This window comes from Somniosus microcephalus, chromosome 12 (assembly GCF_052327205.1).
Source record: "Somniosus microcephalus isolate GS21.2 chromosome 12, FLI_Smic_1.0, whole genome shotgun sequence".
NCBI classification, from domain to species: Eukaryota; Metazoa; Chordata; class Chondrichthyes; order Squaliformes; family Somniosidae; genus Somniosus; species Somniosus microcephalus.
In genome coordinates, this window is record NC_140998.1 from 28,916,256 (window position 1) to 28,934,543 (window position 18,288).

Genomic DNA, 18,288 nt, shown 5'->3' on the forward strand with positions numbered 1-18,288 from the left:
AATTTACTCTTTCCTGAATCCTCCCACCACCCCCACCCCCCCACTCCCCACCCCTTCATTAGTTTAAAGCCTTGTCTACTGCCCTAGTTATTCGGTTCACCAGGACACTGGTCCCAACGGAACAGCTCCCTCTTTCCCCAGTACTGGTGCCAGTGCCCCATGAACTGAAACCCCTTCCCCCCACACCACTCTTTGAGCCACGTATTTAAACCTCTAATCTGTTCTACCTATGTCGTTGGATCCTACGTGGACCACAACAACTGGATCCTCCCCCTTCCACTCCAAGTTCTTCTCCAGCCGCGAGGAGATGTCTTTAACCCTGGTACCAGGCATGCAACACAACCTTTGGAACTCTCGGTCGTGGCTGCAGAGAAAAGTATCTATCCGCCTGACTATACTGTCCCCTACCACAACTACATTCCCTTTCACTTGAATGGCCTCTTGCACCATGGTGCCATGGTCAGCTTGCTCATCCATCCTTCAGGCTTTTCCCTCATCCACACAGGCAGCAAGAACCTTATGCCTGTTGGACAAGGGCAAAGGCTGAGGCTCCTCCAGCACCGCACCTGGGGTCCCCTTACCTGCCTGAGTTGTAGTCACACCCTCCTGTCCCTGACCACTAACCAGACCTGTAGCACTGCCTAACCTAAGGAGTGTGACTGCCTCCTGGATCAAAGTGTCCAGGTAACTCTCCCCATCCCTGATGCCCCGCAATGTCTGCACCTCAGACTTCAGCTCAAAAACTCTGCGCTGAAGTTCCTCAAGATGCAGGCACGTACTGCAAACACAGTTGTCTGGGATCACAATGCTCTCCACAAACTCCCACATGCTGCAGTTGCGGCACACCACCTGCACTGCCATCCCTAGATGACCTTGTTCTATTTAATTAAATTTGTAATTCGGTAGCTTAGTTTACAGTGCAGGTGGGCTATGAAGAAATTGTACATGTTTTGTTACTGACCCAGGATTTTGTATTTGAAAATCAATTCTCAGTAAGAGAATAGCAAAGCTAGCTGCCCAATTTGAAGACTATTAGCATGTAAATTGTAAATACCATCTCTTACGTTCGCTACTTAACTCTATTACCTCTAAACTAAATTTTCTGCTTCATCCTATAACCTCTAAACTATATCTTTTTGTCCGCAATGCCTTCTCCAACCTGCTCCCACGCCTCTGCCAATACTGCTCCAGAACCAGTAATTAGGAGGGATGTGAGAACAGATTGAGTTGAGTCTCCACAGACTCTATGATTGTGGCAAGGAGCTAGACAGAAAATAATGCCTTCCCTGTGGAACTCTGCCTGGCTTCTCTCCATGATGACATATTTTAAGATCCCAAACTCACTGTACATGGAAACCGCAAAAGCAAACCCACATCCTATCAACCCATAGCATGGCGTTTCACACGTCGCAACATTTCAACTAGCTTCCTCTGATGGCCCAGCGAGTAGTGAACCATGCAGTTGAGGAAGGTCGCAGGTTCAATCTCTGGTCTGTGCTGTTAGCTGGTCTCAGTTTGCCTGGATAGGAAGGAAAAATATCAGCCAAGGATCCTACTCCAGATTAATAATCAATGAATCTGTGCGTACATAGGAACTTTGGGTGAATACAGGATTGGGCTCAGCTGTGATGCTGCCCATGGTTGAATGACTGCGTGAATCACATTAAGAATAGCAAAAGCAAGATACTGCGGATGCTGGAAATCTGAAATCAAAACAGAAAATGCTGGAAATCCACAGCAGGTCAGGCAGCATCTGTGGAGAGAGAAACAGACTTAACGTTTCAGGTCGATGATCTTTCATCAGAAATCGAGACTTAAGAATGGCCACTAGACGAGGGTTGTGGAGGGCTGTCGGTGCTGATGGGGAGGGGGGGAGGGATGGAATCTAGGTTTTTTTTTTATCCATCTCTAAATTTCTAGCAAGTTCGAACAAATATACTATTATCAATACATGGTACAAATAGCATGGGAACTTGTAGTTACCCCCTGATTCTGTGCCATTTATGCATCTTTTACGGGTTACATCCAGTGTAAGTGGTGGGTTGCAGAAACAGTTAAAAGATCCTGGGGTGTTGACACACTCTCCATTCACACATGTATTTTCATCCTGACACTCATCAATATCTAAAGGAATAATGACAAAAAAAAACAGAACAAATACGTTATTCCTTTTAGATTTGGACATGAACATTTACCTATTTTCTACAAGTGATTTAGCACCTTCGCTTGCCAATAATGCTTGCTGAAAATCAATTATGCACCAGTCTTCTGGGTGCAAATCTTTTCTTTACATTGGTGGGATTGAGGGTATAGAATGCAGGGGCAAGCTGTGTCGTGTGCGAATAATGTATATGCATTCTGCCAAATTTAGTTGACCCTTTTCTATAACTTTACCTTCAAAACACACAGAAAGCGTCTTATCAAAACGCAATGTTTTAATAACTGGATGGCCGATTTAGTGCTTACATGTTCCCAGCAGGGAGCAACACTCAGGGAGCGCACTGCAGGAAATCGCGGGTGCACAGCCCGTGATTTTCCACTCCTATAATGAATGGATGGAAAATTACAGGTTATACACCCATCAGTTACTGCTATGTGCTGCGCTGAGCCCTGCTTCCTACTGGATTTGTGGAATCAACATTAGTATTTAACACAGGGTTTATATTACTTATGGAGCTTGTTTACTATCAGACCCCTTGTATGTTAGGAATGCTTATAAAGGAGGAGTACCATATTTTTAACAATCTAATGCTTGCTCATTGGACACACTCAGTTTTAAATAAACATACATTTGTAGGCACACGGCACTATAATCATGCTAAACGCTAATAGCTCAAACTTACCAATGCATTCCAACCTCACGTTGTCATAGTAAAGCCCTGTGCCACAATAGCAGGAATAGTCCCCTATAGTATTTACGCAATGCCCGTTCTTGCAGATTTCTGATCCAAACATTGCACATTCATCTGCATCTACAGATGGGAAGAAGCATACCATTTTAAAGACACTGGTCTAGATTTTCCAGTTCTGGTGAAGCTCAGGCCAGAATGGCTAGGAATGAGTACAAAGCTGTTCAGGGGTGCATGTCAACCAACAAAGTGTTATAGCCAAAGTGTTACATCTAAAGTGTTATGGCAAAATTGTTGTCAGAATTAGATATCTCTGTCCCTAACATCTGTCTGAGGCTGAACCACATTGTTCGCAACCTTGGTGTCATAGTTGACCCTGAAATGAGCTTCCGACCACATATCCGCTGCATAACTGAGACTGTATTTCCACCTCCGTAACATCGCCCATCTCTGCCTTTGCCTCAGCTCATCTGCTGCTGAAACCCTCATCCATGCCTTTGTTACTGCTAGACTTGACTATTCCAACGCACTCCAGGCTAGTCTCCCACATTCCACCCTACATAAACCTGAGGTCATCCAAAACTCAGCTGCCCGTGTCCTAACTTGCACCAAGTCCCATTCACCCATCACCCCTGAGCTCGCTGACCTACATTGGCTCCTGGTTAAGCAATTCCTCGATTTCAAAATTCTCATCCTTGTTTTCAAATCCATCCATGGCCTCGCCCCTACCTATCTCTGTAATCTCCTCCAGCCCTACAACCCTCCAAGACATCTGCGCTCCTCTAATTCTGCACTCTTGAGCATCCCTGATTATAATCGCTCAACCATTGGCGGCCGTGCCTTAGAGTCATATAGGCACAGGAGGCCATTCGGCCCATCGAGTCCGTGCCAGCTCCCTGTAGAACAAACCAGTCAGTCCCATTCCCCCGCTCTATCCCCGTAGCCCTGCAAGTTTATTTCCCTCAAGTGCCTATCCAGTCTCTCCTTGAAAACATTGAGTGTCTCCGTTTCCACCACTTCCGTCGGCAATGAATTCCAGGTCATCACCACTCGCTGCGTAAAAAAGTTTTTCCTCACATCCCCCCTGTATCTCTTGCCCAAAACCTTAAATCTGTGTCCCCTAGTCCTTGTACCATCAACTAGTGGGAACAGCCTTTCCCTGTCTAGCCTATCCAAACCCATCATAATCTAGTACACCTCTATCAAATCATCCCTCAACCTCCTTTGCTCTATGAAAACAAATCCAGCTTCTCCAACCTGTCCTTGTAGCTAAGATCCCCCATCCCTGGAAACATTCTGGTAAATCTCCTCTGCACCCTCTCAAGGGCCTTCACATCCTTCCTAAAGTGTGGTGACCAGAACTAGACGCAATGCTCCAGTTGTGGCCTAACCAGCACTTTAAACAGTTTCAGCATAACTTCTCTACTTTTGTACTCAATACCTCTATTTATGAAGCCCAAGATCCCATATGCTTTATTAACCACTCTCTCAATATATCCTGCACCTTCAGGGACCTATGCACATTAACTCCCAGGTCCCTCTGTCCCTGCACACTCTTTAAAACTGTGCCATTAAGTGTATATTGGCTCTCCCTGTTCCTTCTGCCAAAATGCATTAACTCACATTTCTCTGTATTAAATTCCATCTGCCACTTGTCTGCCCATTCTGCTAGCCTTTCTATGTCCTGTTGCAGTCAATTGATATCAGCCTCACTGTTTGCCACACCCCCAAGTTTGGTATCATCGGCAAATTTAGAAATTCTACTCTGTATTCCAATATCCAGGTCATTTATATATATCAAAAAAAGCAGTGGCCCCAGCACTGACCCTTGGGGAACACCACTGTCTACCATTCTCCAGTCTGAAAAACAGCCATTTACCACAACTCGCTGTTTTCTGTCCTTAAGCCAATTCCTTATCCAAGCTGCCACTGACCCACCTATTCCATGAGCCTCAATTTTGTTAACCAGCCTTCTATGTGGTCAAACACCTTCCGAAAATCCATGTAGACAACATCCATTGCATTCCCTTCATCAATCCTCTGTTACTTCATCAAAAAATTCTGTTGCCTAGGTACTAAGCTCTGGAATTCCCTGCCTAAACCTCTCCGCCTCTCTTTCCTCCTTTAAAACGCTCCTTAAAACCTACTTTTTTGACCAAGCTTTTGGTCACCTGCCCTAATTTCCCCTTATGTGGCTCGGTGTCAATTTTTTTGTCTTATGATACACCTGTGAAGCGCCTTGGAAGGTTTTACGATGTTAAAGGCGCTATATAAATACAAATTATTGTTGTTGTTGTAAATGTTACAAGACTCCACCTAGTGGGGGTTGGGTGGTGGAGTGAGTAATTTCTTCACATGTCAACAATAATCTCCCATTGTGAGCCCGATGTGAGTTTTGAGTGCAGTAGGGTGTGTAATTGGGAGTTTGGGCTTATTGTTTGGGCAGAGTGAAGACAGCTTTAATTGGTAGCTGACTGTGATATAACTGATAAGCGAGTGCTTGATGTTGACATCGGGTGCCCAGAAATGTGAAATGGTTCCATTTTTCCAGTACTAATATTGTTGCATGCATGTGTACAGAACGTCACCAAGAGCAGCTGCTGCCACTTGTGCTATTTTAAGACTCACCTCCATAGTTTTGCGATCCAAAGCTGAAAGAACCAATCTGAAATGGAATAAATCCTTTGCCATCTGGACAAATTTCATTGTATTCATCTGAATGAAAGCAAAGAGGACAATTACAAATGATTCCTGGAGATGGCATAATACAGTTTGGACCTGGTACAACGCCAGCCTTTGAAAACACACAGATGCTCTGACTAAGGAATTGTAGCACTAGAAATGATCAGAAACCAAGAACACGGATTGTATCTGTGTCAAGCTATGTGAATAAAGTGCACCTACGCTAACAGCGGGACATCTGAGGGCACCTGCTGGGTGGGGGGTGGTGGTGGTATAGGCCACTTTCCTCAGCACAGCTGATTCCTTTCCACCCAGCAACCATAAGGAAACTGACCATTGAAAATTTGGTGAGTCCTTATACTGCCACCCGGCAATACTCTACGCCAATTTCATACAGGTATACGGTACATGGGGGTGCCACAGGTCGAACGGGAGGGAATTCAGTTGGATTGCATCATCCCACCAGTCCCGCCTCCTCCTCTATTATCAGCTGCGCAGGGGTAGGTCCAAGAATTGCCTGCCACACCCAAAGAAACATGGGCGCATCCAGAAAGGTGCAGCGACCTGACGTAAATGGGCCCCATCCTAATATCGGCCCCAAGAAACCTTCGCCTGTGCATCCCAATAACATCCTCAGTGTGCCAAACACTGTGAGGAGATTTAGGGTTTATGCATCCAAATAATAAGCAGCACTTTTCACTAGTGATAATGAGTTATGGGCGCCAAAATTCCTGGGGCGGGAGAGCGTAAGTCACATTTACACCGGCGGGGGGCCTGGAATATGGACCTGCTCCCAGCTCTGCTGGGATTCTGCCCCAATTGGATTGGAAATTCCGTCCTTTACGTTCTTTTGAAAGGCTTCAATGGAACACACACCAGTTAAGACTTGGCGGGAGTTCCTTTGAGACCTTCTAAAGGCCCCAAACCTTCACTAGAATAAGCTAATTAATCCTAGACCGTCTCCTCTTGAAGTGGCTTCAGTGGGAGCCGGAGTCTAAAACATCTTCAACCCATGGAGGACCCTGCTTTTCCAGAAAGCTTAGGCTAGGGGCGGCTGCCGCTGATAGGCCATATCAGGAGCCATAGCATTACTACAACAAAAGCAAAATACTGCGGATGCTGGAAATCTGAAATAAAAACAGAAAATGCTGGAACTACTCAGCAGGTCAGGCAGCATCTGTAGCGAGAGAAACAGAGTTAATGTTTGAGGTCGAGGACCCTTCGTCGGAACTGGGAAAAGTTGGAGATGTAAAAGGTTTTTAAGCAAGTGTAGGGGCAGGGAGAGGGGGGAGGAGAGGAAAGAACAAAAGGGAAGGTCTGTGATAGGATGGAAGGCAGGAGAGATTAAGAGCCCATTACCATCTCCTTTTGCCTTGCATCATCATCCCTTTTGTCTCTTAATCTCTCCTGCCTTCCATCCTATCAGACCTTTCCTTTCGTTCTTTCCTCTCCTCCCCCCTCTCCCTGCCCCTACACTTGCTTAAAAACCTTTTACATCTCTTAACGTTTTCCAGTTCTGACGAAGGGTCATCGACCTGAAACGCTAACTCCATTTCTCTCTCCACAGATGCTGCCTGACCCGCTGAGTATTTCCAGCATTTTGTGCTTTTATGCCATAGCATTACTGATTGCTCCACAGAAATGACAGCTTGCAAAATGTTACACTTTCTGGAAATTGATTGGCGAAAACCAGGTGGTTGTCCCCTGTCGGCTCCCATTTTGCACTTTACAAACCATTTCGTTCGGTGGCTCAGTTCAAGAAGAATTTCATAATTTGAGTTTCTGTATATGTTTTGCAAATATGTGTGTCAAAAGCACTTAAAGAGGCCTTGTGAAAATGTTCGGATGGCATTGCTACTAGACTTGACTGGAGCTCCCATATACAATTTTACACTTTCTGACAAACGATGTACTAATATAGGTAACGCACATCGAGTGGGAACAGCTGCATAGCACCAGAGGAATTCTACATTAGATGGAATGCAGCCAAAATACATACATTTTAAACAATGAATGTCAGATGAATTCTGAAATGAACTGTAAGATTTTTATTAAAGTACTTTTTAATAACAACTGTTTGTAGAGAAAAATAGCTAAAAGAAATCTACTTTGCAGTTAAATCATACTGAATAGAAATTGCAATGTGATATTTCAAAAGAGAAATCAAAAGTCCTAGACTTGCCTTCTGTTAAAACATTTTATTAGCTGTTGTTATAAGTCTGATGTAATGTATCTTTTGTCTGATACCAAACTCAACATTCTTAACTCTGTCCAAGTACTATATCTTTCAGAAATCACACATTATTTTCTAGCACAACATCTGTTAACTGATCCTTTTATTAATATTAAAATATTAAAATCTCAGTGCCAAACTCCTTGGGGGGGGGTGGCTGGGGGAGAGCATTTCTTCATTAACATTCTTCAATAAAAGCTTTATTATGGTTTTTTTTTTGCACGTGTTCATAAAATTATTCAGTTGGTGAACAAAGAGGGTAAACAAAGTCGCCAGCAAAAAATAAAAATAAAAATCGTAAAAACAAATAACCATTTTGGAAATAAACCACTTTTTCACAAACTTTAAAGTGCTACAGTAGAATACATCCCCTCCTGTTTACAGTGCTGTCTCTGACCATATCAAAGCAGATTTATAATAAGGGTGAGCATAATAAGACAATATTATTATTTGGTGAAGGAACAATAAATGATAGGGTAGATTCTCCTATTGGGGGGCGGGGGTGGTGGCGGATGCCCTGGGATCGCTGTGTGCCATTACAATGGCACTTATGGACAGCTAACCTTGCTGGATTCAAGAAAGGTCAGCTCATTAAAATAATTTAATTGTGCTCCCTGCAGGAACAAGTAGGAATTTACCCTGCAAATAAGCATCTGCCAAGCACTCTTCATCACAAAAGCACCAGCACAAAAACCACCATCTTCGGGAGTCAGGAGCTAGCAGCCGGTGAACTAATGAGCAGAGTGAGGAGCAGCAACAAGACAACGAGAGTGCTAGGGTCAAACATCCCTCTGCTGTGGGACCCACAGTTTCATATCTTATGGCGGCTGCGTACTGAGGGGAATTTAGTAATGTGCAGAGGTGTTTCCTGCAATCTTTTGAGCGTCTTCAGAGCTCCCTGGATGGTACGTTGGAGGCTGCAGAAGGGCAACTCCGACATCTGTGCAGGCATGCTTTGCAAATACGCAGTCCATCATGGAGCGAGTGGAAACTCCATGGCCATCTACAGGGAGTAAGGACAAAGGTCCAAAGCCCTTATAAAGTTTTGTTTGCTTATGTGTGATTGCTGCTTTTAGAAACATAGAAACATAGAAGACAGGAGCAGGAGTAGGCCATTTGGCCCTTCGAGCCTGCTCCGCCATTTAACGAGATCATGGCTGATCATCCAAACCCTAGCACCCGGTCCCTACACCGACAGCCATCCCACACAAGCCCTAACCCCGTAACCCCACGTATTTAATCCCCCCTAACACTAAGGGCCAATTTTTATCATGGCCAATCAACCTAACCCGCACATCTTTGGACTGTGGGAGGAAACCGGAGCACCCGGAGGAAACCCACGCAAACACGGGGAGAATGTGCAAATTCCACACAGACAGTCACCCGAGACCTTGGTCTCTAATTTACAGGAGCTTCTCACTTTCGGCCTCTGGAAGCTAGTGGATCAGCTTTGTGAGGACCTTGATGGCAGATTTTGCATCCCCAAATGGTGGTCAAGGGTCTTTCCACACAGATCCCTGGCCATCTGCAAGGAACACTTAGCAGCTTGGGCATGGTGGAAGAAGGCACGTATGAGGCAGCTAACTCTCAGGGTGGTGGCACATGCACACAATCCCGCTGTCTCTCTCAGAGGACTGATGAAGTGAGCAGCAATATAGGCAGGAGCCACAGGCCATGTCATGCCCCAACACAAAGAAGAACAGCTCCACAGCCATATTAAGAGGACACCAGGGAGAAGCAGCAGGCTGTCATCACACTTAATACTCCCACTAAGGTACAATTTAGACAGAGCACAAGATTATGTAGTAGACAACATCACCATATGGTCTAAGCAAGAGTAAGGGCATTGATGGACACCGTGTAGGTTTAATGTCAGATGGCACATTTTAATATTGCATGTGGTAGGTATGATACAGACAGGTATGCTAGCAAGGATAGCCAGAGTATTATTTTTTATTTGTTCTCAGGGTGTAGGTGAAGCTGGCAAGGCCACATATAATGCCCATCTCTAGTCGCCCTGAGAAGTTGATGGTGGACCTTCTCTTTGAATTGCTGCACTGCTTGTGGTGTTGGTGTTCTCACATGGTGTTAGGTAGGGAATTCCAGGATATTGACCCAGTGACAATGAAGGAATGATGATTATATATCCAATCAGGATGGTGTGTGACTTGGAGAGGAACATGGAGGTGATGGTGTTTTCACGACATTGCTGATCTTGTCTTTCTTGTGGTAGAGCTTGAAGGGAAGGGATGTGCTGTCAAAGTGACCTTAGTGGGTTTCTGTAGTGGATCCTGTAGATCATGCATACTGCAACCACAGTATGTCGGTGATGGAGGGGGTAGACATTCAGTTCTGTGGCACAGGGCACTAATCAAGTGAACTGCTCTGTGCTGGATGGTGTCGAGCTTCTTGAGCATTGCTGTGGCTGTACTAATCCAGGTGACTGCTGAGTATTCCATTACACTCCAGACTTGAGCATTGCACATGGTGAAGAGGCTTTGAGAAGTCAGGAGGCAAGCCACTCGTTAAGAGTATCCAGCCTGGACTCTGCTCTTGCAGCCAGGTATTCATTGGATGGTCCTGTTCAGTTTCTGGTCAGTGGTGACCACTAAGGTGTTGATGGACAGGGGCTCGATGATAATGGTGTCGTTGAATGTCGGGGGTTGGGGGTGGGGAAATGGCTGGGCTTTCTCTTGTTCGGGATGGTCATTATCTGGCATTTATGTGGCGTGAATGTTATCTGCCATTTGTCAGCACAAGCCTGGATGTTATCCAAGTCTTGTACATTGGCATGGGCTGCTTCATTATCGAAGGGGTTGTGAATATAGTTATGTAGCTGAACATTGTGGAATCATCAGCGAACAGCCCCACTCTCCACCTTATGATGGAGGAAAGGTCACTGATGAAGCAGCTGAAGAACTTCTCTGAGCTCCTGCAGCAATGCCCTGGGTTGTGATGATTGGTCTACAACCATCCTCCTTTATATCAGCTACTGAAGGATTTTTCTCTTGACTCCCATTGATTCAATTTTTGCTAGGGCTCGTTGGTGCCATACTCGATCAAGTGCTACTTTGATGTTGAGGGCAGCTACTCTCATCTCTCCTCTGGAATTCACCTCTTGCATCCATGTCTGGATTAAGGCAATGATGAGGTCTGCTATCGAGTGGTTCTGGCAGATCCCAAACTGAGCATGAATTAACTGATTATTGGTCAGTAAATGTTGCTTGATCAGTACATTGATGACTCCTTCCATCACTTTACTGATGATTGAGAGAAGACTGACAGGACAGTAATTGGCCATGTTAGATTTATCTTGTTTTTGTGAAAAAGACATAGCTGGGCAATCTGGGTAGATGTCAGTGTCATAGCTCTATTGGAACAGCTTGACTAGAGGATCTCCAGGACCCACTGCCTTTTCTGTGTCCAGTGCACTCAGTTGCTTCTTAATGTGATGTGGTGTGAACTGAATCGGATGGCACTATGATGGTGAGGACCTCTGGAGGAGAATCAGTAGGATTAGCACTTTTGGCTGAGGATGCTTGCAAACACTTCAGGCTGGATTTTCTCAATGGAGACGAGTTGGAGGCGGGACTGCTGCTTGTTGGGTCTATGTCCCGCCTCCATCATCTTCTGGCCAATCAGCGGGATTTCCCCGATTGACCTTGTTAAGCCCGCCTTGCGGGCTCAGCAGGCCAATTAGGGAGGAAGTCACTGACAGAGCACGTCAACGTCTGACATGCTATCTGTCAAGATTTCTTGAAAGAAGAAATGTCAGCGTTTGACAGCTCTGTGAAGCTGTCAAACACTGACATTCTCTGTAGTTTGATGAGTCTTTGTGTTCAGGACTCATCAAACCTTTCAATTTTGTAGATTTCAGATGACTGTTGGTTCGGAGGATCCGACAGCCAGTCTATGAAATCGACAAGGAAGATGTCGGGACTCCCAAACCAGAGCGGATGAAGGCTGTAGGCAGAAACCAAGGTAAGTGAACATTTTTAACACTTAACACTCACCTTACATACTTACCACTCCACACTTGCACCCATCACTCACCTCTACATTTTACTTTCAGGTTCCTCCGACCCCTGCAGACCTCCTACTCAACTCCTCCAACCTGGCGGGGTTCTCAGAGGTCGGGAAGCCTTCACCTAAAAAGGTAAAATGGGACTAATCCTTTTTTCTGCCTGTTAACTACCTGTTAACAGGCAGATAAAAGGATTTAATCCCTTTCCCGCCTCCAGGAGACGGGACCCGAAGCAGCACATCTTCCCGCCTCCTGGCAAAAGGGCACAGAGGTGGGATGGGACGGGTTTGCCATCAGCCCCCACTTTCTACTACTTTACCAGCAGTCCCACCTCCATACCCGCCTCCTTGGGGCTGAGAAAATCCAGCCCGAACAAGTCACAAAGTTTTGGCTTTTGCACTCATGTGCTGAGCTCATCCATGGCTGAGGATGGGGATGTTTATGGAGCCGCCTCCACCTCCTGTTAGTTGCCTGGTTGTCCTCCACAATTTTTCACTGGCTATAGTAAGGCTATAGAGCTTTGCTCTAATCCATTGGCTGTGGGACTGCTTATCTCTGCCTATAGACTGCTGTTTTTGTATTTAACATGGAAGTAGCCTGGTGTAGTAGCTTCACTAGGCTCATCCTCAGGTACGCCTGGTGCTGCTCCTAGCACTCTCTTCTACACTCTGCATTGAAGTCCCAGTTTGATGGTAATGGAGTACTGAGGGATGTGCCAGCCATGAGGTTACAGATTGTGGTGGGTATACAACATAGCTGGATGCCCAGTTTTGGGCTGCAAGGTCTGTCCTTGGTCTATCCTACTTAACATGATGATAGTGCTACACTACATGATAGAGAATGTCCTCACCGTGGAGACAAGATTGTGCAGGAGTCACTACTAGGTAGGTTGGTGAAGACGAGGTCATGATGCAGGATGGTCTGGCTGCTCAGTCAATGATGATACTATTGAGCCAGTCTTCATAGAATAGAATCATACAGCACAGAAGGAGGCCATTCAGCCCATCAAGCCCGTGCCGGCTCACTCCTCTGCTCTTGGTGGTAGTCATCGAAGTCCCTCAACAAGACTATATTTTGTGCCTTTGCTTCTCATGGTTGTAGCATGGTACACCATTGATCTTATCAGAAAGCAGAATCTCTATTTCAACATGTCATTTTATGTTCCACTAGAACTTAGCTAGTGGCATGGGACTCATTTCAGCCTTTTTTTCCTGGGGTTCCTCATTGACATGAGCAGCCAGGGGTCCATGGGTTAGCCCTGGTCCCCTAGCAGTCAGCTGGACGCTTCTTGAAATAGTGCTGGCATGGTGGACTGCTGCAAAATGAAGCCGAGGTATCGGCCCAGAAATTCCGTTCGCAGGCCTCCCGCGGGCGGAGGGCTGCGATTTGGAGGGCTCCCGGGAGGCACAGAGTTCCTTACCTGGGCCTCTCCAAACTGCTGGTGCGCAGGGCCCACGTGTCCCAGAGGCGCAGGCGGTTCGCAGCGTCCCTGGGATCACGTGGGCCATGGGGAGCCAATCAGAGAAGGGAATCTCCATTCATAGATTTGACAGGAAGACCTGTCAAATATATGAATAGAGATCACCCCAAAAATCATAGTAAAACTTCAAATAAATAAAAAAAAAAAATCACATTTTTAAAATGACTTGAAATTACATAAATTAACTATTTTAAACAAAAATTTAAATTTTTGAAAAAAATAATTAAAGTTTTTAACGGGGCTAAAAATAAACTTACCTTTCTTTAAAGTATTTTTAAATGATAAATCAGTGGGAAATTTTTAAAAAACTTTTTTTCAACTCTTATCCTGGTAAAAGCAGGCCTTACTCCTGCTTTTCCCAGGCGCAAGAATTGTAAGTGTTTTCTGCGGGCGGAGGGCCTCCAAAAAGCGGAACTCTCCGCCCGCAGAGGCCCTGCTCCAGGGCAGCCGGAGGATCTGTCAAGAGCTTTCTTGACAGATCGGAAATGCCGGTTTCCAGCGCATGTGCAGTGCATGCCTAAAACCGGCATTTCCAATATCCCTATGGGTGGGTACACAGTGCGTACACACCCATAGGGATCGGAATTTCTGCCCCATCGTGTGTTCCCCTTCATTATTCCGTTCCCGTGATCTCACACCATCTGTACATTGATGGAGTGAAAGCCTCTCCAATCCACGGGGTTGTTATTAGAGGCCTTAGCTATATGTGTGCCGTCAATGACCCCTTCACTTCAGGGAAGCCAGTCAAGTGCTGGACCCTCCTCTGCTGTTGCGTCCTTTCCATGGGGAAAGTGGCTAAAGTGTTTCCCATGGCAAAACAAAAGGCTTCTGCCACTTGGTTGATGCATTGCTGAAATGAATTTTAACTAATTTGGCAAATATCATCAGCGGTGGCTTGAAAATAGCTGATGCTGTAAAAGAATTCAATGCTGTGGTGACCTTTACAGCAACAGGCGGACCTAGATCTTATCTGCAAGATGGCCTCCCGTAGCCAGCATAACTCACAGACCGTCTCCTTTCTGAAGCACAGACGGTGCAGGCAGGACTTCTCAGATGTGGCCATGTATGTGTGCCTTGCTCTGGAAACGTGATCCTGGGCCAAGTCCAAGGGAAAAGCACATGCCTGACGTGCAGGTGAACTTTCCTTTTTTTCCCCTCTATCTGAATTCCCCTTCTTCCTCTAAATCCATTGGCAGGCCAAATGGAATGTCTATGCTGAGCAGTGTGGTTACAGCTAAGGTGTGTAGCTGCTAGTCAGCAACACTGTGGCTACAGATCGGTGCAAAAGGAGTGTTGTGATGCAAAAATGCAGCAGCAAACAGCGGAATGAGAAGACACCAATGCAAAAACTGTGGTAAGGAAAGCCAAACAATGAACCAAATTGCAATGCAGTATAAGTCTGTCAGTCGTAGCTTTAAGAATCCAAGCTATCAAGTGAATAGCACGAAAGCGCAGAAGTGACCATTTTATGTGCTTCTGTTATACAGGTGAGCAGCGCTGAAGTGAGAGGCCCGAACATTTGTGGAATTCGTCATGGGACCTATTTAAATGAAGTTGACTAAAACTAGGGGGTTGAATGAGCATGCTCTTTGAATGGCTTTCAGAAAACAGCATTATTTCTGGATCACCGAATTTTATTCTCGCCCACTTGCCCAATTCCATAATACGCTTTTGAGAAATGCAAGGATGTCTGCTTGAGCACACCATCAGGAAATTGGTCCTAATGTGCGAGAGTAAGGGTGAGAGTACAACAGGGGAATCAAAAAGGGATGTCTCAGGTGACATTGCATTGGAGCCTGAACACACGTTGCAAGGGTAAGTTCACGTTCCCAGGCCCCCTCTGCCAATGCTGCTTCAAAGCTGGCCACTATGAACTGTGTAAGAGTGATCCAAGGTTACTCCCCATCTGGTGTTCCCTCCTTTCCTGTGAGCAAAGCCCTAGATTCTGAATATAGGAAATGGGGCACAAACTTGCAGTTTCAATGCAGACGGTTAGTTTTCAACGTACTGAGCCATCGCACAACCAGTTTATTAAATCGGATAAAATAAAAATATTGGTCTTGTTGTCAGAATTTTGTCTAACTGGCAGGAGTCACTTCATAAGTGGTTTGCAATCCCTCTCAGAAAATGGTGAAATGTTATTAAAACTAAACTCCAAAATATGGCCCTACAATGGCCTTATTCTATAGCATTCATTTGAAAAATACACCCAGAGCCATCTTATTTTAATATACTTATAAGTTAAAAATGCTTTAAAAGCTGATTGCGATATGTGGTTTCCCAAATCAAAGCCACTAGTATCGGGGGTAAGTGCTGATTTTAATCACTCAGTCTCAGTTTTTAGCACTCCACCCTCCAGTTGCTCATTGCTCCTAATTTGGTGTTAGAGTTGTTGCTCGTGACTTAAACTGGGAAGTTGCTTTAAGTAGTTGACACTTCAATGGAACGCTCTTACCTGTGCTGATCATGGGACAAGGATGAACTTCACAGTTGTCACCCCAACCAACTCCAACAGTACAGCAGCATTCCTCTTTTGTGATGTTTCGTGCTAGCAAATTATCACAGAAGTTCTCATCATTCAGATTATAGTAGCATTCTTTAAAATCTCCCTTTGCAGGTGCTGGCATCACGGGCAACTCTGACATTACTGTCATTCCTGGTTCTTGCTCTATTGCTGCGGACAGGAAAAGATATCAAATATAATTAATCAGGATCAGACCAAGTACATTGCTTAGTTATGCAATACCAATCTGCGCAGGTCCACCATGAGGCCATTTACCTGGCTGTGATTCAGGTATTTCATTCATAAAATCGGAAGTGTTCAATTTGACACCAAAACAAAACCAGTAAAATGATTATTTCTTAATGGATATCTGTGGCCAAGGAAAAACCTGCCTCAGTTCCAACTAAGCTTCCGACTAATTCCTTAGCTCGTTGGTAGCACTCTTACCTGAGTCAGAAGGTTCTGAGTTCAAGTCCCACTCCAGAGACTTGAGCACATAATCTAGGCTGACATTCCAGTTCAAGTACTGAGGGAGTGCTGCACTGTCGGAGGTGCCGTCTTTCAGATGAAATGTTAAACTGAGGCCTTTCCTGTCCTCTCAGGTAGACGTAAAAGATCCCATGGTGCTATTCAAAGAATAGCAGTGGAGTTCTTCCAGTGTCCTGCCCAACATTTATCCCTCAACCAATACCACTAAAACAGATCAACAGACTTCATTGCTGCTTGAGACACCTTGCTGTGCGCAAATTGGCTGCCACAGTTCTCTACATTAAAACAGTGACTACTCTTCATCAGTATTTCATTGGCTGTAAAAATCTTTGGGATGAACTAAGGTCATGAAAGGTGCTATATAAATTCAAGTCTTTCTTTTCTTTGTCAGCCATTTTAAAAGAGATCAGAGACGTTCAGAATTCAAACACCAGGTGGTGACCAAAATTTGTCATCCTCAACTGCAGTTGTATCTAATGAGTAGCATCAAGGATTCCAAATCCACCATCAAGGGAGCAATACTGTGAATAAATGTTCCCTATGCTTTTGGGTCTGCCATGAAGACAGCAGCATAAACAGCGTTAGCTGATCTGAGCTTATTCTAACTATTCCACTCATTGAATGGCAGTCACAGAGGGAATGGTGGGGGATCAGTGCTAGAGTCAAAGTAGCTGAGGCTCCCACAACATTGATGCCAGACCAGGTTTAGGAGTACCAGTACCTGTAGCCAATGCAGGCAACCTGAAAGTGCAGGAGACAGGTTTTCAGGAATTCTAGATGAGCAGGACCAGGCTGTATTACTTGGCTATAAGTTAAATTCAACGCAATTTAATGCTTCAGACGAGGAACACGCCAAAACCTCCATATATAACTGTGCAAGAGGGTTATAAGCGACTTTTGGAGGACATAGGTTAGTGCACTGGACAGATAGACGTCAGATGACATTTAATGCACAGAAATGTGGGGTGATACATTTTGGGAGTTAGAATAAGGAGATAATATGTACATTAAATGGTAAAACTTTAAAAGAAGTAGAGGGGCAGAGAGACTTAGGGATTCAGATACATAAATCTTTAAAAGTGGGAGGACAAGTTGATTAAGCTGTTAAAAAAGCATATGGGATCCTAGGTTTTATAAATAGGGGAATAAAGTACTAAAGCAAAGAGGTAATGCTAAACCTATATAAACCATTGGTTTGGCCAGTTAGAATATTGTGCCCAGTTTTACGTTCGGAAGACTATCAAGGTCATAGAGAAGGTGCTGAAGAGATTCACAAAGCTGATCCAGTAACTAGAGGGTACAAAATTAAGATTACCAAAAGTATGGAGGTTACAAAAGAGAGAGGTTAGGAACAATTATTTTACGCAGTGGGGTGTTAGGTTGCAGAATATCCTACCCAAAATGTAGTGAAAGCATTATCCTTAAGAGCTTCTAAAAGGGAAGTGGATAAATATTAGAATTTTTTTAAAGGGTATGGGGAAAGGTTAGGGCAATGGGACTAATTAGACAGCTTCTTCAGAGAGCAAACACAGGCACAATGGGCCAAATGGCCTCCTTGTGCATTGTAAAATTCTGATTCTATGATAAAGATAGTCGATATCAAAGTTTGATATATCAAGACTCTCCCCGAGTGAATGGCGTATGTTCTTAAATACTCTAAATGAAAACAATTGAAAGGCTGTTTGTTGCAAGGTAGGTTACGGGGTCGGAGGGGGGCCGAACTTCGAATAATAAGTAATACGTAGTAATTATTTTTCTGCTAAGCAGTGAGAAACTGCTTAAATCATACATTTAAAATTACCAAACACTTTTCTTGGTCTTTCTCTTCTTTTGAAATTTCAGTCATATATACATGTAATGGCTATCACATATGTCTATTGTACACATTAGCAGAGAACAGTTCAGTTACAAAAAACCTAAGCATTTCTCAATGTGCAGCAGTCCTGAAATAAATGAATAATTATTATATCGAGATTCGGTTGTGCGGTGAGTAAGCACACTGCTCCTTCTCTTCCCAGGCTTCAACCT

At 44.6% G+C, this 18,288-nt stretch overlaps 1 protein-coding gene across 1 annotated transcript in view; it reads right to left on the minus strand.

Moving 5' to 3' along the window:
* LOC147109099 (latent-transforming growth factor beta-binding protein 2-like) overlaps positions 1 to 18,288 on the minus strand; it is an 817,740-nt gene that overhangs the window by 34,565 nt on the left and 764,887 nt on the right. Inside the window, exons 29-32 of the mRNA XM_086002712.1 lie at positions 15,724 to 15,942; positions 5,478 to 5,564; positions 2,844 to 2,972; positions 1,984 to 2,124 (exon numbers count right to left, since the gene is read on the minus strand). Of these exons, the coding sequence (XP_085858838.1) occupies positions 1,984 to 2,124; positions 2,844 to 2,972; positions 5,478 to 5,564; positions 15,724 to 15,942 (576 nt within the window). The remainder of the gene's footprint in view (positions 1 to 1,983; positions 2,125 to 2,843; positions 2,973 to 5,477; positions 5,565 to 15,723; positions 15,943 to 18,288) is intronic.